The sequence below is a fragment of the Dreissena polymorpha genome, chromosome 5 (assembly GCF_020536995.1).
Source record: "Dreissena polymorpha isolate Duluth1 chromosome 5, UMN_Dpol_1.0, whole genome shotgun sequence".
NCBI lineage: Eukaryota > Metazoa > Mollusca > Bivalvia > Myida > Dreissenidae > Dreissena > Dreissena polymorpha.
The window spans coordinates 67,174,333-67,193,642 of NC_068359.1; the positions used below are offsets into that span (position 1 = coordinate 67,174,333).

The 19,310-nt window shown below is 34.1% G+C and overlaps 1 protein-coding gene and 1 long non-coding RNA gene across 2 annotated transcripts; both read right to left on the reverse strand.

The window, feature by feature from the left end:
* Window positions 1-246: 246 nt before the first annotated feature.
* Window positions 247-2,598, reverse strand: LOC127881184 (uncharacterized). Its single transcript, XR_008049947.1, has 4 exons — window positions 2,515-2,598; window positions 2,115-2,156; window positions 785-871; window positions 247-485 (listed from the first exon to the last, which is right to left on the reverse strand). It is a non-coding gene; the product is annotated as an uncharacterized LOC127881184 (long non-coding RNA).
* Window positions 2,599-2,914: 316 nt separating this feature from the next.
* LOC127831298 (adhesion G protein-coupled receptor B3-like) lies at window positions 2,915-15,093 on the reverse strand. Its single transcript, XM_052356270.1, has 22 exons — window positions 15,011-15,093; window positions 14,638-14,759; window positions 11,675-11,836; window positions 11,244-11,373; window positions 10,934-11,127; window positions 10,592-10,768; window positions 9,925-10,062; window positions 8,784-8,875; window positions 8,427-8,618; window positions 8,213-8,284; window positions 7,988-8,093; window positions 7,728-7,850; window positions 7,460-7,535; window positions 7,257-7,356; window positions 7,056-7,105; window positions 6,789-6,921; window positions 6,480-6,577; window positions 6,050-6,152; window positions 5,354-5,504; window positions 4,747-4,816; window positions 4,075-4,141; window positions 2,915-3,004 (listed from the first exon to the last, which is right to left on the reverse strand). The coding sequence occupies exons 1-22, from the start codon at window positions 15,091-15,093 to the stop codon at window positions 2,915-2,917; spliced, it is 2,529 nt and encodes an 842-aa protein (XP_052212230.1).
* Between the last annotated feature and the right edge of the window lie 4,217 nt (window positions 15,094-19,310).

Consider the following 19,310-nt stretch of genomic DNA (forward strand, 5'->3'; position numbering starts at 1 on the left):
ACTGTTTCACGATCAAACTTTCATTGCAAAATCTACTCCCAAACTCAGTCAACAAAGAACTGATACAAAACCACAGTCCAGATTGTTATAAGTAAAGTTCATGTCCTTTGTCGTTTTTTTATAAACATTATATCATAATCTAAAACAGCATACTGTATTGAAAAGCTCTTCATTGCAAAGGTAAAAGCGGTAAAATATTGAGTATAAATTACCAAAAAAAAACAAGAACAAAACTTTAACAATGTATTTGCACTAAATATTCACTACTTTTCAAACTGTTCAAACTCCATAAATACATCTCACCATAATACAAACAATTATATTAAAAGCGGTCATGCATAATTGAATAAGGTTCGCCACTATGATACAGCCCAATGATCACGAATACAACACTTATGAAATCAATCATATGAGTAGAGCCGCCTTGTACTTTGTATTGACTCTCGCTTCTATGTGGACACACTGACACTGTGTTAAGTAGATTTCTAAAATTAAAAAAGATAACCAATCGCGAATATATTTTGCAATATAATTTAAACTAAATATTATTTCTACATGTATGCGTTTCTTTGCAATTAGACAGAGTGATAAACGTTTGATTCAAGTATATTATCGACTACTTATTTTACAAAAACAAAATAAGTGCAAGAAATCGTTCGACAGGGATATTCGTTTACAAACAAACTTATGTCAACCTAGCGCCTCAATATCAGTTAACACGTTAAATGAATGGAATAGGGTTAGTTGAATGTATCGGTTAACGTAATACACATTATGCTCGCACCTGTGTAGACCTCATCTCTGTGTCTCCGGTATGAACGTCGGTAGATGTGAACCATGGTAACTTCCTCTGGCGGAGAGCGTCGCGTACCTTTCAATCAGTCAGAGGGTTATTTTATATGAACTCATCCGGGTTCGTTGAAATGTGCATCTCCGTATTTGAGTTTAAAGTAACGTGTTTACAGGTTAGCAAAACGACAAACAAAATGGCGTAGATATATATATTTCTAACACGGCACGCCACTTGTTTTCTATAGACAAAGAAGGAAATCAAGTGTGGGTTATTCTGCAATAAATTATGGGCGGAGCTTAATGTTTCGAAAATAGTTCCGAAGAAATAAGGAAAATATTGCAATAAAATGCACGTGCTAAAAACCCGCTCTAAACGAAATGGTATAAATGTAGCATGTATGTAAATGTAATGAAACAACAATTGTATATTTGGTGGTAAGTGGCATAACCACGCCTACAAAGAATGTTTTTTGTTAGGAAACGTAATTAAGAAAACATTTATAGCATGTCAGCTTTTCAGTAGCATCATTAAACGTGACGTCATTTAGTTTCAACGATTGTTGTTCTCATGAAAGTGACGTCATTTGCAAAATATTTATGAATGAAAACGACGACATATGTTTGTACAATCAATGACGTCACTAAATAGTGAACTTTGTACTAAGAAGGGCGGAGTATTTAAACATATAGTTCACGTCCAAAAGCTTGAACCAAATTAATCAGAATCGTGTTAGAATCGAAATAGTATTTTTCTACGATGGTTTGTTGTCGAATAACCCACAGTAAGGAGTATAGATGGGTGTTAGCAAATCACTCGTGCTTCGCACTCGTGATTTAAATCCTACGCATCTATACTCCTTACTGTGGGTTATTCGACAACAGAACAGAACATGATGTGTTATTTTTTAACAGGCGAAAAATCAATTTCCTAAAAAAATGCTTATAAAAACTCGGTTTTTATTTTAATAATCATTTATCTTAATCAGTTTAATAATAATGCGTTTGAAACGCTTTTTCATTAATTATTTGGAACAAACGCATGCATTTCTAGCCAAACATTTAAAATATCGTCATAATCTCAGAAACCTGCGTGGTGAAATTTTAATACGTTATATTTTACGTCTGAAGATCACTGGTTCAAATCACAATGCAGTTAACATTTGTCGTTTTATGTCCTGCTTAAATAATTATTTTAAATTATGCAAAATACAATGTATAAGTTTGTAAACCCACTAAATGACCATTAAAACATCGACTTCTTTGAAGATCCCATTTTATATGTTTAAATACCCAATAACATGACAGTATTTATTAATACTTACTTTTCTGTCAAACACGCATTGTACCAGAAATATCAGGAACCCCTGTAACATAAAAGAGAATTTCTTTGAATGTGAAAATAAGTAGGAAAATAAGATTATTATTTTTGGTATGTTTATATTTATTTGAAATATATATCAAGAGTCAACATACTAAGCATTGCATTTATCTTACTTGATATATTGTATGCATACGTGTCCATTTTCTATAAGCACTACACATAAGACAATATGAGGATGAGGTAAAACTTTGAGGACATTTGTTGAAAATTTTACGCGTTTGTTTGTGATACATATCCAGATAGATTAAAATCTTAACTATCATAGTATTTGCTTTTATCTATTAATCATATTGTTGTGAAATGCCATCATTTGCACGCGATATTCGACGTTTATTAGATACCTGCAGACTGTTGAAGATGGCAAACAAGTACTGGAAGACGAGCGTGTCCTTGTTGACTGCGAAGATACCGAACACCCAGGTGAGGCCCAGTACGGGAAGTAAAATACACACACTCCGCACACCTGTCCTGTGATGATATTGATATAAACATTAGCTTAAATAAGTAAACCTCATTAATGTTCAAGGGTCTTACCTGACTGTGCTCAAACATTTTGCGATAGTCCGTGCCATTAAATAAAAACAACGCATCAATTCGTTCTGTAGCAAAACTGTTTAACTAATATCCTCTTGTTTTGCTGCATACTATCAAATATACTAGTAAGGACGTTCATTCGTTAAAATAGTAATTTTTCACATTTTGTATTCTTTGATATCGAGAAAACGTTCAAGACAGTTTAACTTACTTGACTTTCTCAGCGTCTGTTTTCTTTGACATAGCTGCAACTCCGAACAATTGTTTTAACACGAGCACTAGGATAATCAGGTTTGTCTGATAAACGAAACAACAACAGACAACAGTCACTTGTATTTATACATGAAGAAAGCAGATTTCACTAGTACTTGCAATTTACTATAATACGTTTTATTTCCAGCAAATACATACATTTTCATATAATAGAATCCTAACAAAAGTTAGCGATACGTTATCATTGTACTTTATGCTTAAAAGGATATGTTTTAAATGCACAATATAGAAATAACAAAAATGGCAATAAGATCTTCGTAATGAAATGGTATTGTATAAATGTTTTACTTAATTACTGTCTTGTCTGCAAAACGGTTTAATAAATCGAATATGTAAGAAGGATGCGCTCGTAATTTATGGGTTCAATACATGTTCGGTCACATTAAAATATTGACGATGATAACTCATTTAATTGCATTTACACTCCGTATGCCAAACAATAGTATGCTGCAAGCAGAGTTATTCTATGTGCTTGACTTAAGTCTTCAGACGTAAGATATGGCATGTCAAGATTTGCATCACTTTTGCCAAGTTACTTGTAAAACCTTAAAGTAATTTTTTGTTTTAGTTTTCTTTGCGGAAAACACACAAGATCAAATTTCTCAAAACCCATTTTTTATATATGATCTACGACCTTGCTATTGACATAAAACGAGATGCAACACGTCGCCTTCCACATGCTTCTATTATCCAAACAACTGTTCAGCAACCAATTCATGACAAACACAGATATGCTTCGAAAACAACGACCCAGGGTTCAGTACTCAAAGTGTGTCCTTGCCCTTTAAAAATAGGAATCTGACACTTGTGCAAGAAACTTCGCCTTTAAAAGCGTGTCCTTCTAACGCCCTATGCTTCGAGATTGTTATATTAACATTTTAAAAACTGAATGGCTCCGGCTAATATGTTAGGCCACCCGGTCGCCAGTCTGAAAGCATAAACACCATAACGCCCAAAAGAGAGCCCAACCACCGGTGCTGTTCCTATTGTGCGAACCGATTAAACACTAACCCGATATATATATATGTATATTTATTTATTTATCTATTTATTTATATTTTTTTTATTTATAATATAACATTTAAAAATCTCACCACGACTATGGCAAGGACCGGTCCTGCAAATGCCCAAAACAGACCTGACTCCACGGACAACCAGCAGCTATAGTGCGAGATATACAATATTAATTAAATATAGCTTAAATGGAATGGTTAACAGCTTGGCAAAATAACAATTAAAATCGTCACAGAATATGAAAAATGTATGCGTTATATTACATAATATCAATAACATATTAAGTTAAAATAAGAAACACATGTTCCATTAAAAAATAATCATCTATAAAAAAAATCGGTAAATTGAGAAACAATTCATAAAGCGTATCATCGATAATTTGGAAATAACATATATTTTTAATATAGCGTTTAAAATGTGAATTTAATATAAAAAGCATGTGTTTTTACACATAGGGTCCAGGTTCAAATTCCGGTAAACGCAACCTTTTTAAGCAACTTATATTGCTTGATTTTTTCATTGTTTAAGAATTGTTTAAGTAATAGAAAATTATATAGTAAAAACATATAAAAGCAATACGCAAAATACGAAAATCAAGTCCATTATTACTCTAACTTCTGTAACTAACATAAAAACTTTATAATAATACTAGTTAAAGTATACTATTTTTATTTATGTCAAGTGTCCACATACAGTCATGTGTATGTTACAAGTAAATATATCATTGGTTTTAAATTTTAAAGATATCTCACAATCTGTCATTTCCGTAACCGTCCAACTGTGTCGCGACCATAGATACACCAACAATTACGGCAGGAATACCTAAAAAAATCATGGAATGATTTAATGGCATAAATGTTTGCTTAAAAAAAGAACCATTGATCTATTTTCATAATGTTCTGATTTAGTCAGTATATGTATTATATATTAATCATCTGTGAATGTTTCGATTCACACATTAAAGAAACCCTAACGGGTTGAATTTAAAACTTAAAAACAAAGTGTCAATGTAAGACCAACTAAAATTGTAGTTGTTTCCTGTTCTTGATGCTGTTTATATATTAATAGAATAGGAAATGTTTGTAGTATATAAAAAACGAAACCCTTAAATGAACATATATAATTTGTGTATCATGTACACATCTACTTTTTTATATAAACTGTATACATTACTTTAATTTAAAAGGTATTCAAGTCGAAAAATTGATCAGGTTCTTTCTTATTAATACTTGCTTGAGTCGATGATATTTTTATTAATAACCTTCCTTCAAATGTTATATCTATCTGAAATGTATTACATACTAAACAGAAACAACCATCATCATAAAAGCTTACACCGCATTAACCCCATCTACAAACCATATGCTCCTGCCAAGAAGTAAGGGACACTATCCCTCTTGGTTAGCGGGCTCAGAACCATCAACGCAATAACGCCTCCCTCTGCCAACATCAGGAAGAATGCCACGAGATACACGTAGTGAAGCAACACGGCAGTAAATTTACAAGTGCCCTAAAAAGCAGATACGCACATTATTATGTTTTGCAGGCTACCAAGGCACATGATTGTTTCAAAAACGCTAAATAGCTTCAAATAAATCTTCAGTAGACTTGTTGTTATTATTTCTCTCGAAAACAGTCTCTACAATGTTACGAATTTTTCACCTAACAATCACTGTTTTAAGAAGGGTTATTTAGTAGTTGTTTGAACACGTATTATATATTTATAAATATGCAACAGATGATTGGCTCAACATTATTATTACACAGTCGTTCACATGTAACTTTACAATACAATCGGTTGTGCGCAATTTATTCCTATGAGAAACGCTAGATACGCAACAAACAGAGCTGCACACAGTTTTTAAAGCAAGGTAGCTCGGTTTTACTGCACTATCCTTGATTACAATAACGCATTTGAGCAGTTAATATTTCAACATGGTTTGCTATTGTATTATACAATAAGTTCATGTTTGATTATTACATTATTTTATCAATATACATTGATATTGTTACAAAACTACTATAAAGGGATACCATGACTCTGTTATACAATACCAGTGATTGTGTGCGCTTAATTCCTATGAGAAACGCTAGATACGCAACGAACAGAGCTGCACACAGGTTTAACAGCAAGGTTGCTCGGTTTGACTTTACCATCCTTGAATCAAAGAGTAAAGAACAAAGTTGTAAGACTAATACAATGAACCTGCCATAAAATATATTTAGAGCAAATATTTATTATATTTATTAAAATATATATTTGAGATCACATACTAGCTGGTTTGTATGGTGGGTGCAAATAATATATTTATGTTGCTTAACCTTAGTCAATGAAGGTTCGTTTACCTCAGAACGTGTTAGAATTAATGTATTATGCATAATTAATCTTGCACGAAAGGATTGCTATCAATAAAGAACAATAACGTGACTTAATACTTTGGACGTATAATGTAAACACTAAAAGTGGCGTTATATTTGTGTTTACCTCCAACAGTATACGTAAATAACAGACGTTGTTACAAGACCTGCCAGGGACAGACAACATCCAACCACTGTTATAGCACTGAGAGTCTGATGATGGATCTGATATAAAACATTAAAACAAATTCAAATGCAAAGCAAAGTATATTTCCATAACCTTTAAGTTTTTGCTTGCCTTCGTTTGTTAAGTTAACGGATTGCTGAAACGTCTAGCTTGGTACATTGTACAAACCAAACGTTTCATTTGTATACTCGTAAACTCGTTGCTCTATAAACAATACGATTTATTTGCAGGACACTTGTTTAAGTGTACCTTTTCTACTGTAACGCCTCGACTCATCAGGACAGCAAAGTTTGTGAGATGATTGCATGAGCAGGTTACACGTCCAGTCTGTTGGTTATATTCCACCAGCTTGCATCCTTCGCTAGACCAAAAGCCTTCACCACTGAATTCAGATATAAACCTTTTATGGTGAATACAATGGCTTCTTATAAAGAAAGCGAATACTTAAGTGTAATTTGCATCGTATATTATACTAACGATAAAACAGACGGTTTAAACTTTAAGTAAATGAGTTACCTTGAATAACCCTTTTCCCAGAAGCTGCACGACGGTTTGGTTAAGTCTGTCTGTGGAAATGAAAAGCACATAAGGAGGATTTCATTCTTTAAGATATGTATATATACTATAAATCCAGTTCAAACAGTCAAGATATGTGCGTTAAATTATTTCAAAACGGTATGGAGTTTGAAGTGTGTTAAAACAGATTTGATTACTTACGTTAAATAGTTCAAATATTAAGGTGACGTTCTGTGCATCAGAAGTCGTTATGGAATCGTACATACTGAACGCCAGAACCGGGGCATTGATTTCCATATGCCTGTAACATATCTTTATTGATAGTTATGTACACCACGTAGAGTTTGACATATAAAACGTCGATCAATGACAAAACAAAAAATATTTACAATGTGTGTGCGAACTTCGAGTCTTTAGTTTTTGATGACATTATCGACGTCATATTCCTGAAGAGGGAACCACTAAACGTCAGTCCACCTTCTGAAAGTAACAGTTATTGGATGTATTGTATTTATTACCTTTCATTGTAATTTGAAGTGAACAAGACGAAGTCCGTATGCGCATTAACTTAAGATAATTTGAAATGATTGAGTTATATTTACGTTTATATCAGCTCAAAATAATAAATATTAGTTTTCGTTAAATTTTCATAAGTTTTACAAAACAAGTTACTTTCACGGCATGCAACTTCAACAGTGTCATGTCGCGTTATGGCCCACTCTGGAACATTTCCGTTTTTCCCACTATCTGGAAACTTTATCTTTGAGCATTGCTCCACAGAGCCTATTTGAAGAACTGAAATAAACAACAAATTTTCATTTATCTATCACACGTGTTTTTGTTTTTTGTACATAACGTATTAAAAAGAAAGCTTTTACTCAAAAAGAAGCATTTACGTTAATATGTTAGTGAATTTTCTTCTTTCAACTTACAAATGTTATCTTTCCGAACGGTCATATTTTGTTTTAATACAGCACTGTTGTTAACAACTTTGGATATAAACTCATCCAGTACGTTAATCACCGTGGCAGCTCCGCCCTATGACATGAATATAGTGGCGAAATTATTAACTATGCTAAACACATTTTTCACTTCATAATATGAAATAATACACTCAAAATCTTTCTACATTTATATGTAACACAACATGTAAAAACCTTGTCCAATAGGGCGCCCCATGAATGTGTTGTTCTATCGCTAATTAAATTATCCACGACATCGATGAAGGACTGCAAACATATAACTATAATTAACAAGTAACTAAAAATTATCAGCACAAATAAGATACTATATTAAACCACGATTTGATTTATACAAAATCAACACGCACGTTTATTTCAAAAGTATATAGTTTTAATGGTTCTGACATACATCTGTCACATATTTAATGGTAGAGTTATGTGCTTCAAACCGGTCAGTAATAAGTTTCATTATTTCTGTCGCCGTTTCAATGTCACCAACATGAAGTGTTGTCTTCTCAGAAGTGTTGTTTTCTTCTAGACTTATTTCTTTCCTTAAATCTTTGATTGTATCTTTCACGTCTGCACTCAGATCGACTTTAACCTGCAAATATAACGAAACGTATTATTATTTATTAAAATATATTCCGGTATGTGTGAACACTTTTATCATATATTCATATATTATTTCAACATACATGTTATTCCGCATAAACACGAACAACACCATTAGAAGTCAACTTAAATAAAAAAACGCTTAAGGCTTTACCTTGTTTAGTAACGCGTGTATAGCCTGCTTTGTGCAGTTGTATATCGGGTTTTCAAAATAACCATGTGCATTGCAAGTCCGTGTTATAATACCTATTTAATCAATAAGAAAACATGAATATATATTTATATATTAATATCCGTTGAAACATGATTTTACAAATGGATATATATATATATATATATATATATATATATATATATATATATATATATATATATATATATATATATATATATAATGTATATATATATATATATATATATATATATATATTCCATTTTTTCCAACTGTACAATCATATTTTTACCGTAATTCAAATATCTTTTTAAAAAAGTGGGTATATTATTTACCGTTCACGTTCACTGATAAACACTTATTGATATTTAAATAACGTGGTATACATTAAGCCACTTGAAGTGATCGCTTTGTTTACATAGGTAGAAAATAGGCACTAAAATCAACGGTTCTTGCTCGAATACTAAAACCGATTGAATATTTATTATTTAAACCTGGTTTTTAATTAATAACATATTACACATAAAGAATATTCTACTTAAAGATCGAGGTCAAAGAAAGCAACTATACAGAAACGAAGTTTACATATGTCAATGAAAAGAACTTGTCCGAGTGTATATATTAATTGTTCTTTTGTTAATTTTAGTTTGCAATTGTAACAAAAATGATTAATAAAATGATATAAATATATTTACAAATGTTACCGAAAAAATACCGGTGGTGAAAAATAAACCACAAGGAAACAAGTTAATACGTCGGAACTCGAACCTGCTATATCGAAATTTGACGAACACTAGAAAATTTGAATTTTGTTCGCATAATATTATAATAAGAATATACTGCTGTATTGAACATCAAAAATGACATTTTGTATTGTATTACTTATACGAAGTCTCAAATCAAGAAATGTCGCAAAATGGCCGAGGATATCATCTACATGCAATACACGGATTTTTATGTAATAAACATATCCAATGAACAATTATAATCAACACTCTGGATCCAAATGTAAAGCTGTCTTATGTAGCTTTTTCCACTGAAGACGGATTCTGTTATTTTTGCCACTGTTGCTAAACAGGCTAATGGAGATAATACTGATTATTATTCAAATATAGTAAGTTACCAGTGTATCCGTCCGTGCAGTTTTTCAATGTTACATTCCCTGCATAAACTGCTCCCCATTCAATGCCATTAAAATCAGTATTTGACTGGCATTGGGCAGGGGCTGGATTGGTAACTGTGTTATCAACCTTTTGATGACCTAAACAATCATATTTGATTAACGTTTGTAATATTATAAGCGGTGGATATTGGTTCGCCGCACAAATCGAACACTTAGTGAACATGAAAATAATGTATTATTTGCCTCAATAACCATAATCTTTTTCTAATAGTCGGAATGGATTGCATGTCCCATGTGTAGCCGTTATAAATATAACAATATAAAAATGGCAATTAATGTGAAATATTCATCAACGCCAAAATACTATACATAAGGGCACATACCAAGCGCAATACAGTACGGAATACTTATCAGCAAATGGATGTCCACTATTTAAGATTTAAACTTATTTGATAACAGTTACTTTAGTTGACTTTTATAGAATTTAAAAATAGTCCGATGATCATTAGACAGGTATTTGAATGTAAAACAAAGAAACCATACTGATGGTACAAAATTCGTGTTGCTAGACAATTGCACGCATCTTATATATTGGCATACTATCCTGTTTTCTTGACCAGAGCAAGACAAACTGCCTAAACAAACCGGTTAAATGGGTAGTACTTACCCGTTTTCTCGCATCGGGCGGCCTCCCAATTGCCGTCTGGCATACATCTCATTCCGCCTGTAGTCAAGTTCTGAGAGGTGCGATATCCATTGTTGCAAGTAAATGTAGCAAATGAGCCATATAAAGTTGAGGCACCCACTTTATTTTTGCCGCCATTCTGTACCTGTAGTCGACAATCTGCAACATGCATTCATGTAATTGAGATTTTTAATCTCATTCAATTCCCTACTGAAAATACGCCTATTTTGGAGGTTAAATATTACTGTTCATGTAACTAATGCAATATGAAAAGGCTTTAAAAAATATGCTTAATAATTGTTTGTAATATAGAAATATTGTTACCGTTTGCGTAACATAATACGCCAATATCTTCACTGTGATCACAGTCATGTACACCCCAACCACTGTGTGCACAGTCAACGATCGATGACTCGTTCCCTGTACACTGTACATCATCTAGCCAAATGTAACTGTCAGCTCCAGAAAATATTTTGAGTTGGACTTCTAACAAGTTCATCAATTTGCCATCATCCATTCTGAAAGTAATTCCTGATATACCTTATTGTGCATTAATAACTTGTATCAATATAATAAATTAGAATAAGTAACACAATAATAAACTATTGATAAACTTATACTAAATTTAAATCACCCTAGTTCTCGGCAAAGCACACTGGCAAATTGGTCATCAGCCGCGTCATCGCATACGGTTCCCCACTCATCGCCGTAGAAAACTTCTACTCTGCCCCAATGCGAACCTCCACCAGCAAGGCGCACTCTCCCTTCATTTTACGGCATGTTATAATTTGTGTTTTTATGGACATACACAATGACAGAACAACAATTCTAAACTACACAGTTTATTACACTGTTTGCATTACAAGAAAATATTTGTTGAACTGGTTTTGAAAATACCGCAACTCGTTGTTAATGTTAATCAGTTGACATGTCTATGGAAATGCATTTGCTAGTTTGGGATAATTAAACTAATAGGATTGGGACTAACACATTATACAAATAATAAATAACCATAGACTTATTTAAGTACAAGTTACAAGTTATGTAATGTGTTGGAGTCCTTACTTTCTATGGTATTGACAACTTTTAGTTCAGAATATAACAAGCAACGCATATCTCCACTGCTATACTGATAAAGGCGGTATCCTAGGTCGCAGGCATTGCATAACAGTTTTGATTCCTCAGCATTAAAATAGCCATTTGTAGTTTTCGGTGTTGCATCGCAGTCTGAAAACATGCAAATATGTTGTGTAAATAAGGAACAAAATAAAACTGTTAATAAATAATGTTTTGTGAAATCTTTATCATAAGGACAAGCCTGCGATCGACAATGATTAATGCTATTATATTTGACGTTATCAAATACAGAGGTAATTTGATAATAGCGAGTCTAATCATAACCGTAACAGCTTTTTATACTGTGGTTAACATTGTAATAATTATAATACACATTCACAAACCATACTGTATACAAATAAAAGCAAACTTTATGTAAATAGTGCAATTGAATATTTTATATTACATTTCAAGAACAGATGTTGCATTATTACTAAACTACATCAGAGTTAAGAATAATTTATTCGATAATAGGCCAAGCTGGCTTCGTTTACTGCATGATTGTCTTAATCAAAAGTGTATCTGCCATGCAAAAAAAAAGAAATGTGGTGCCATAAATCTGTTAAAAACTTGTTTAACCAATAATCTGTGATACTTTTATTCTCTTACATATATGTCCTGTCTATCATCAAGAAAATCACGAATGACCTTAGAAAAAAACAGCTGACTTGTCATGGTCAAAGCTTTTGCCTAAACTTCTATTGCTCATCGCATTACGCATAACAAAATGTAATCTAAACAAGTCTCGTTTAATCATTAAAATTTTCATTTCTCAACTGATTTAGTCGCCCTCAAATGCGACTTAAAAAAGTCCACAAAGTAAAAGTAATGTGCTATAATTACCTTGATGTTTACATTTTTAATAATGACTCAACGCTATCACCCTTGATTTGTTTGCATTTTTTGTGAATTAGCTCTCCCAATCATAATGCTGTTTTCAAAATACCATTTATTGGTACCAACATATCTTTTCTTTTAATGTTAAAGCTTAACCGAAACATTTGGCACAAATTTAAAGTATCAAAACCAAAAGTTGCCCTCTAATAGCGTCCCAGTAACGTGTTTATAAGGCTTCACATAACTCAGTCTTTTTATATTGCCTAGTTGGTTGAATCTTCCTCAAATATTCGTAGGACACAATTTCACAATAAAGTCTCTTATCGGTATGATTACATAATCGTCAATTAAAGAATCGATACCGACGTTGCTTAAATAAACTATTGCTCTACAACGAACCTTAAAGAATTGTATATTTTGACGCTTTATAAGTAAGAAATGTACCGCATTCGACCTCCGTTTGTCCTAATTGAATAGTTAACTGTTATGTCCTTCAATGTATGTAAATGCAATAGAGTTAAATGGCGGTATTTGCCGAATTTTACTTCCGAACTAAGTCCACGTTGTATTTTTCAGTATAGAATTTCATGAAAATCGAAAACCATGTTGGCCAAACTGCGGAAATCACCAAGGCTCGAGCTCAGAACATACGAACGCAGCGAGTCAGCAAACAAATAAAACACATTCAAAGACGTTTTCACATAACGCCCATTCAGTGCGATCATTCAAAAACTAGTACATATCAATATGTCGTCAATTAATCCCGTGAAAACATCAACAGCTGAACTCAATTGTGCTTACACTGTTTCAACCATATCGTGTCATTCATTTGTTTTAATGTATGTGCTTTTAAGGTACTGACTGTATTCGGAAATGAAATTCGGAAAAAAACAAATGACTAATTTCAACTATTTAACATTTGAAGAAACTAAATAATCACGGTGCGTACTCAAATTTTAAAATACACCGATATACCCCATGTTGTTTTTCTTTCGTCACAATCACATTCATACATTTTCAATTTCTCTATCATTATTATAGTTTTACATTTATTTAAAACCACGACAAACAAATCACTCTTGTACCAGATAAGTTATGTCATGTTTTAATATTCACGCTTTTTTGAAACTTTGGTCAGATGTTAATGCCATACTACAAAAAAAACAAACCAACAGCACTGAAGACACACTCCTAAGAATTATCTTAATGCGTTGGAGTTTCCTTTTTCCTCCTATTTTCTGGCCCATGCGCATAGGACCAAATTCGACCACCACCACTTAAACTGCTGGATCCTCGACGTAAACCATGGTCATAATGAGCCCTTTTCCTTTTCATATTGGGCAAATCGTCTTTTTCGTTTGCCACTTTCCAAACAACAGACTAGTATACAATAAGTGCACACATAAGCGTTTGCATTCTTTAACTCAGGTTTAAGCAAGTCCTTACGGGTCAGATTAATTTGTCACTTTGCAGAACCTTGAAGTGCAAACTTAAAGTACTTCATCGAAAATAAATGAAATAAATGTCAACTTTATTTTTCGTCGTAGATTTCGCGAAGTACATGTTTATATTTTGCAACTTATGTATGTATTTCTAACATAAAGGTCACAAATGTCCCATACAACTGGTTGAATTTGAAAACTGTAAGCCCTTCGTAATTTTCTTTCCGCGGAACAAGGCCATTCCCCCAATAGATTATTATATTGATTGTCATACATGCCTTCATGATTGAACTTCGTAAGCAGTGTAATTGCCATCTCGACCAACATGGGACCTCTTAGCACCCAACAACGTCGAAGTCCTCACACATATCTTATTCCCCATCTTAAGAAGCATTTCAAGCACCATATAATAAACAATCACCATGATTCCCTTGACCGGCCTTTCCGTAGAGAGTAAGTAAGGGACGACGCAACAGAGATCCTCTGCAAGTCAGGTCTAATGTTGGCTGCTGAGGGTTCCTCATCTATGAGGACGGACGTCCACCTCTTCACATTGTCCATCAAACTTTTATTCCGACGTTATCCCTCTAGTGTGTACTGGGGCTCAGCTTTTTACAGAGAGTCGTTGCCCACACCAAGCCAGCTTTCGTCGTTTAACGGCCGCTTGGGGAAGCTCTTGTTGGCCAACAAGTGTAACTGTCATGTTACGGAAGTACTCGTTGGTCTTGTGCTCCATGTAGGAGATGCGGAACAGTCTTCGGAGACAATTGTGTTCAAAGGCCCGTATTCTGCGTTATTTTTGCACATGAAGCGCCCCTGTCTTGCAGGCGCACAGTAGGATGGAGATTAAAAGGGACTTGTAGAGCCTGTACTGTGCGGAAGCTGACGGAGCTTCTTGCCCACTGCTCAGTCTGCGGTCGCCATGGTAATGGTTCGGACGTAAGCGGTACTGGTATTATCCCTGGACAAGGTTGCTCCCAAGAACTTTAAGCTGGTCAATTATTACAGCCTCGCGCCTATCATGGTGATGCCTGCTCTGACGTTCGTGTTGTCCAGCATGATCTTTGACCTCTCCTTACTGACTTCCATCCCGTATGCTATTTTTCTTTTAAAAAGTTTGTTGCTGAGGTATTGCAGTTCACTGCAGGTGCCATCCATAAGGTTAATGGCATCAGCGAATATAAAGCTGGAGATGGGTCCGTAACCGATGGATTTAGAGGTGTGTAGGTTTTAAAGGATCTCCTGTATAATCGTCTAAATGAAAATGTATAACAAGACGGAGGAGAGCAGACATCCAGGACGAACGCCCACTGATGTCCACTGAAGTCACGCTTCTGTCCATGGAGAAGTACTGTGCTGCTGGCATGTCCAAATTGTTCTTATAAAAGCCCTTCGTCAATGTTGCATCCTGTTAGAACCTGCCATAGGCTATCATGCCGCACGCGGTCGAAATCATCTTTCTTTAAGTCGATAAAGTTGTGGAAGATCTCACGTTGGTATTGCAGGTGTTTAACAAAAATAACAGCAGTTAAAGATTAGTGACACTGTGATCCGCCCAATTATGAATCAAGCCTGCTCTTCAGCAAGCATTTCCCCGGTCTAACTTTTCAATAAGTTGTGGATGGTGCGTAGTATGAGTTTGCTGGGATGGCTAATGAGGCTGACGAGTAATTATCACACCTTGGAATAACCCGTTTTGCTGGTGGATGACCAGAGACTGGGTCCACTCTTGGGCCAATTTTTCTCCTCCTAGATCTTCTGACATAGTCCCGTTATTTCTTGCTCTCCGCCGTGCTTAATCAGCTCGGAAAGGACGTTATCTACTTCAAAAAAAGTTGCTGCCTTCAGACTGCGCTCTGCCTTATCCACCTCTATCTTAATTTTGGGCGGACTTTCCTCGTCCGCTTCTTGTCTGGGATCGTTCTGAAGGATAGAAGGATCTGGTTGACGCTAATAGTTATAGAGATCGCTTCTTTATTCAGTCTACCTGTTCAGGAATGTGACATTCGCGGTCAGGAGATTCCCGTCAGCGTCTGCTATAATACTGACCTAAGTCTGACAGGGTCTTTAGGGTGATGTAGACATTGTTACTGCTGCCTGTGGTCATCCTTTTGTCTTTGTTAATACATTGCTCGTGAATCCACTCCTCGTTGGCCTCTTTCACTTTCGTCCTCACCTTTTTTGCGCTTAATTGTATTCTGTCCTAGAGGCGTGCTGACACATCAAGCCTCAGCTTTCTTATGTCACAGAGGTCCACGATCTCTACCGTTACTCGTGGCTTATTCTTTTTTTTTCTCCGCAGAGAACTTCTTCGGCTGATGACAGCAGGACTATGTTGTTGATGATGTTGTCGAAGTCATTTTCTTAGATGTTTTAGGTTGCAAACAAACCAAACATTTTCTGTGTTTTCTCTGGACTTTCAGTTCCGTCATGTCAAATCGAATGCGAGGGTTCTTGGTTATGCGCTTGTTCTTAAATTTCAGCTTGATGGTGGTTAGCACTAAGCCATCGTCACCGCCGATTTCTTCGCAAGGGAATGTTGTTTTGTTCGCATTGTTGATGGTGGACTTGAACCGTTACGGTGCATGTTTGACATCGATCCGATTGTGTACTTGCCTGTTTGAAGCAGGCTTAGTCGAAAAAGTACTTAAACTACGCTTAACAGCCCATACACCCATCGTAAAAGTAAGTCTTAGACACGTATTCAAACCATTTTACCATTTCTTTCGAATTGCTAATCTTCGATTTTATCTGCATTAGAATGTCAAAAAAAAAATTTGCTATCCTGGCCATATTTCTTCAAAAAAGTTAGTTTTGGGGTTTCTTATTTGTGTTTTGTTCGTTTTCCCATTGTTATTATTCTTCAGCATTTTCTTCCATTATGAAATAAGTATATACACTACGTTCGTAACGAAACATAGCGAAATAATCACTTATTACGTTACCCAAAGCACAAACACGATACATACGAGCGCGAATACGCTCAAAGTCAGTCACAAAACACCGATGTAAATTAATTAATATATCGTACTTAAAACCTAGTAAAATACCATATTATAATACTGAGTAAATTTATGCAAGCATCGTAAACGCTATTGCGTCAGCGCATTGAAGGATGACTATACAAGTTGCGGAATAAAATATTATATTTCACTGAGAGTAGCGCTAGATATGTGGTACAGATATAAACTCGAACGTAAATTGCATAAGGTTTGAGCAAACTAAATTAGCAAGTTAAGAACTCAAAGTGTTAGATGTGTATTATATCGATTGTTTATTACAAATACTCCACACGAAAATGGCAGACGACTATTTGACTTTCAGCAGATACAAAGGACGGCGAAAAACTCGAATTACCTAGTATTTATGTGTGTGATTTATTTTACAAATAGATGTTATTATATCATTTGTACTTAGATGTTTTATTTCTTAATTTGAACGTTTATTAGTAGTATGTATAAAGGTTAACATTCTGTTTAAGTTGAAGAGAGAACAATAACACAAGAAAACCTCGAGAAAACATCGAGAAGGCAAATACTTGTATGCATCCAATACTTAAGCGCGCGTTTAAAGTTTGTTTTACTGTATGATAATGCACTCACCACATTCTAAGAATCCTTTCCTAACAAACAGTACTATTTAGACATGCCATCCATTTCACTCGTGTCATCTTTGAAGATTGTTTAACATTTACATGCAATAGGAAAAAAATGTTTCTCGAAATGGATTTAAACCAATGTTATTTCTAAAAAATAGCAACTTAAATTGTTTGTTTTTTAAAAAGTTGCCTAAAAGATGCTTATTTAACACCAAAATAAAATCAGACAAGTAATCATAAAAAAGCACATACTACCTTTTGGGTTGCAAACAACACCAACGTCACTGTAGTGACTACAGCTGTGATTACCCCATCCATTATGAGCGCAGTCCTCAATTGACAATTCTGTGCCATAACATTTGACTTCATTGAGCCAGATACGATCTGTACCTTTCTTAAAGTCAACAAGTCGTAGAATTTCACCATTATTCATTCTGCCAATAAAATATTTAATACATAATACAAAATACTAACAACAAAAAAATATGTTTTATACTGTAATTTTATGTCTGCATACAATTTGTCATTAACACTGCTTCGGACGTGTCATGATTAAGTCAATACGTACATGTTGTTACAATATTTATACAATATCGATAAACAAAGGTTCGTTGTTCGATGTGTTTGTGATAATCGATGCATGGTTCATACGGGATCTCTTAAGATGTCGATGTGCTTCCTTAATTGCCGCTGCATTTACTGACACTTTTAATTAGTCTTTACAGTCATATATATAAATTTAAAAAACAACATAACACTGCATACAAAGTAAGACTTCTATTAACTACTTAATTATTAGTTTTAGAGGCTATCTATAATTATTCAAACATGTATGATGAGGGAAAACGAAAAGTACAATATACCCAAGCTCAGCACAGAGCACTTCGGCAAAATTGTTATTGATGCCTTCGTCGCACACTGTCCCCCATTCGCCATCGTGGAAAACTTCTACACGTCCCCAGTTGTCACCTCCGTCGGCGAGCCGGACGTTTGCTACGTTATTATTTAATTAAATGTATACACAGTCAGGCAAAAACATGTTATTTAACTATAAATCTAATACTATTTATTTAATTTAATTCATGAAAATATCATTTACTTTTAAAAACAATCTAGACCAATAGCTGTGTACTTTACACTTTTATAACATGTCATATGTTATTTGAAAAACACTTACACTGTATTAGATACTCGATTTCAAAAGCTTAATAGTATTGTTTACAGTTCAATCATTTACATTGCAAATCGAAATTCTATAAAGTACTTATCCATCCTTTACATAAACATAAATATCGCTATTTGCATAAAGTAAAAGCAATATACAATTACAAACAAGTATTGCCACTGTAAGTGCCGTATGCTCCAAAAGTATTAATTTTACCGAAATTGTTAATAAAAACATCAAAGTTTTGAAAACAAAACCAGTTTTATGTATTTGTAAAAGAATAGAAATATAAATGTTTGTTTCGAATTCCTTTATTACTGTTTGAATTATGAACTGCAAAATACAACATATCACGGGTTATAACTCCATTCACTGCACTCTGCTCATATCAACAATGTTTTTTGTTGTTTTGTTGAGTCTTCTCTTTAACTTTTTAATTGTAACGGAATTTTGGAATAACTCTGTATAGACAGAAGGAACAAATATTTTGCTTTTAAGCGGGACTTCCGAACAATTTATGACGTTTCGTTTGAATTCATTCAA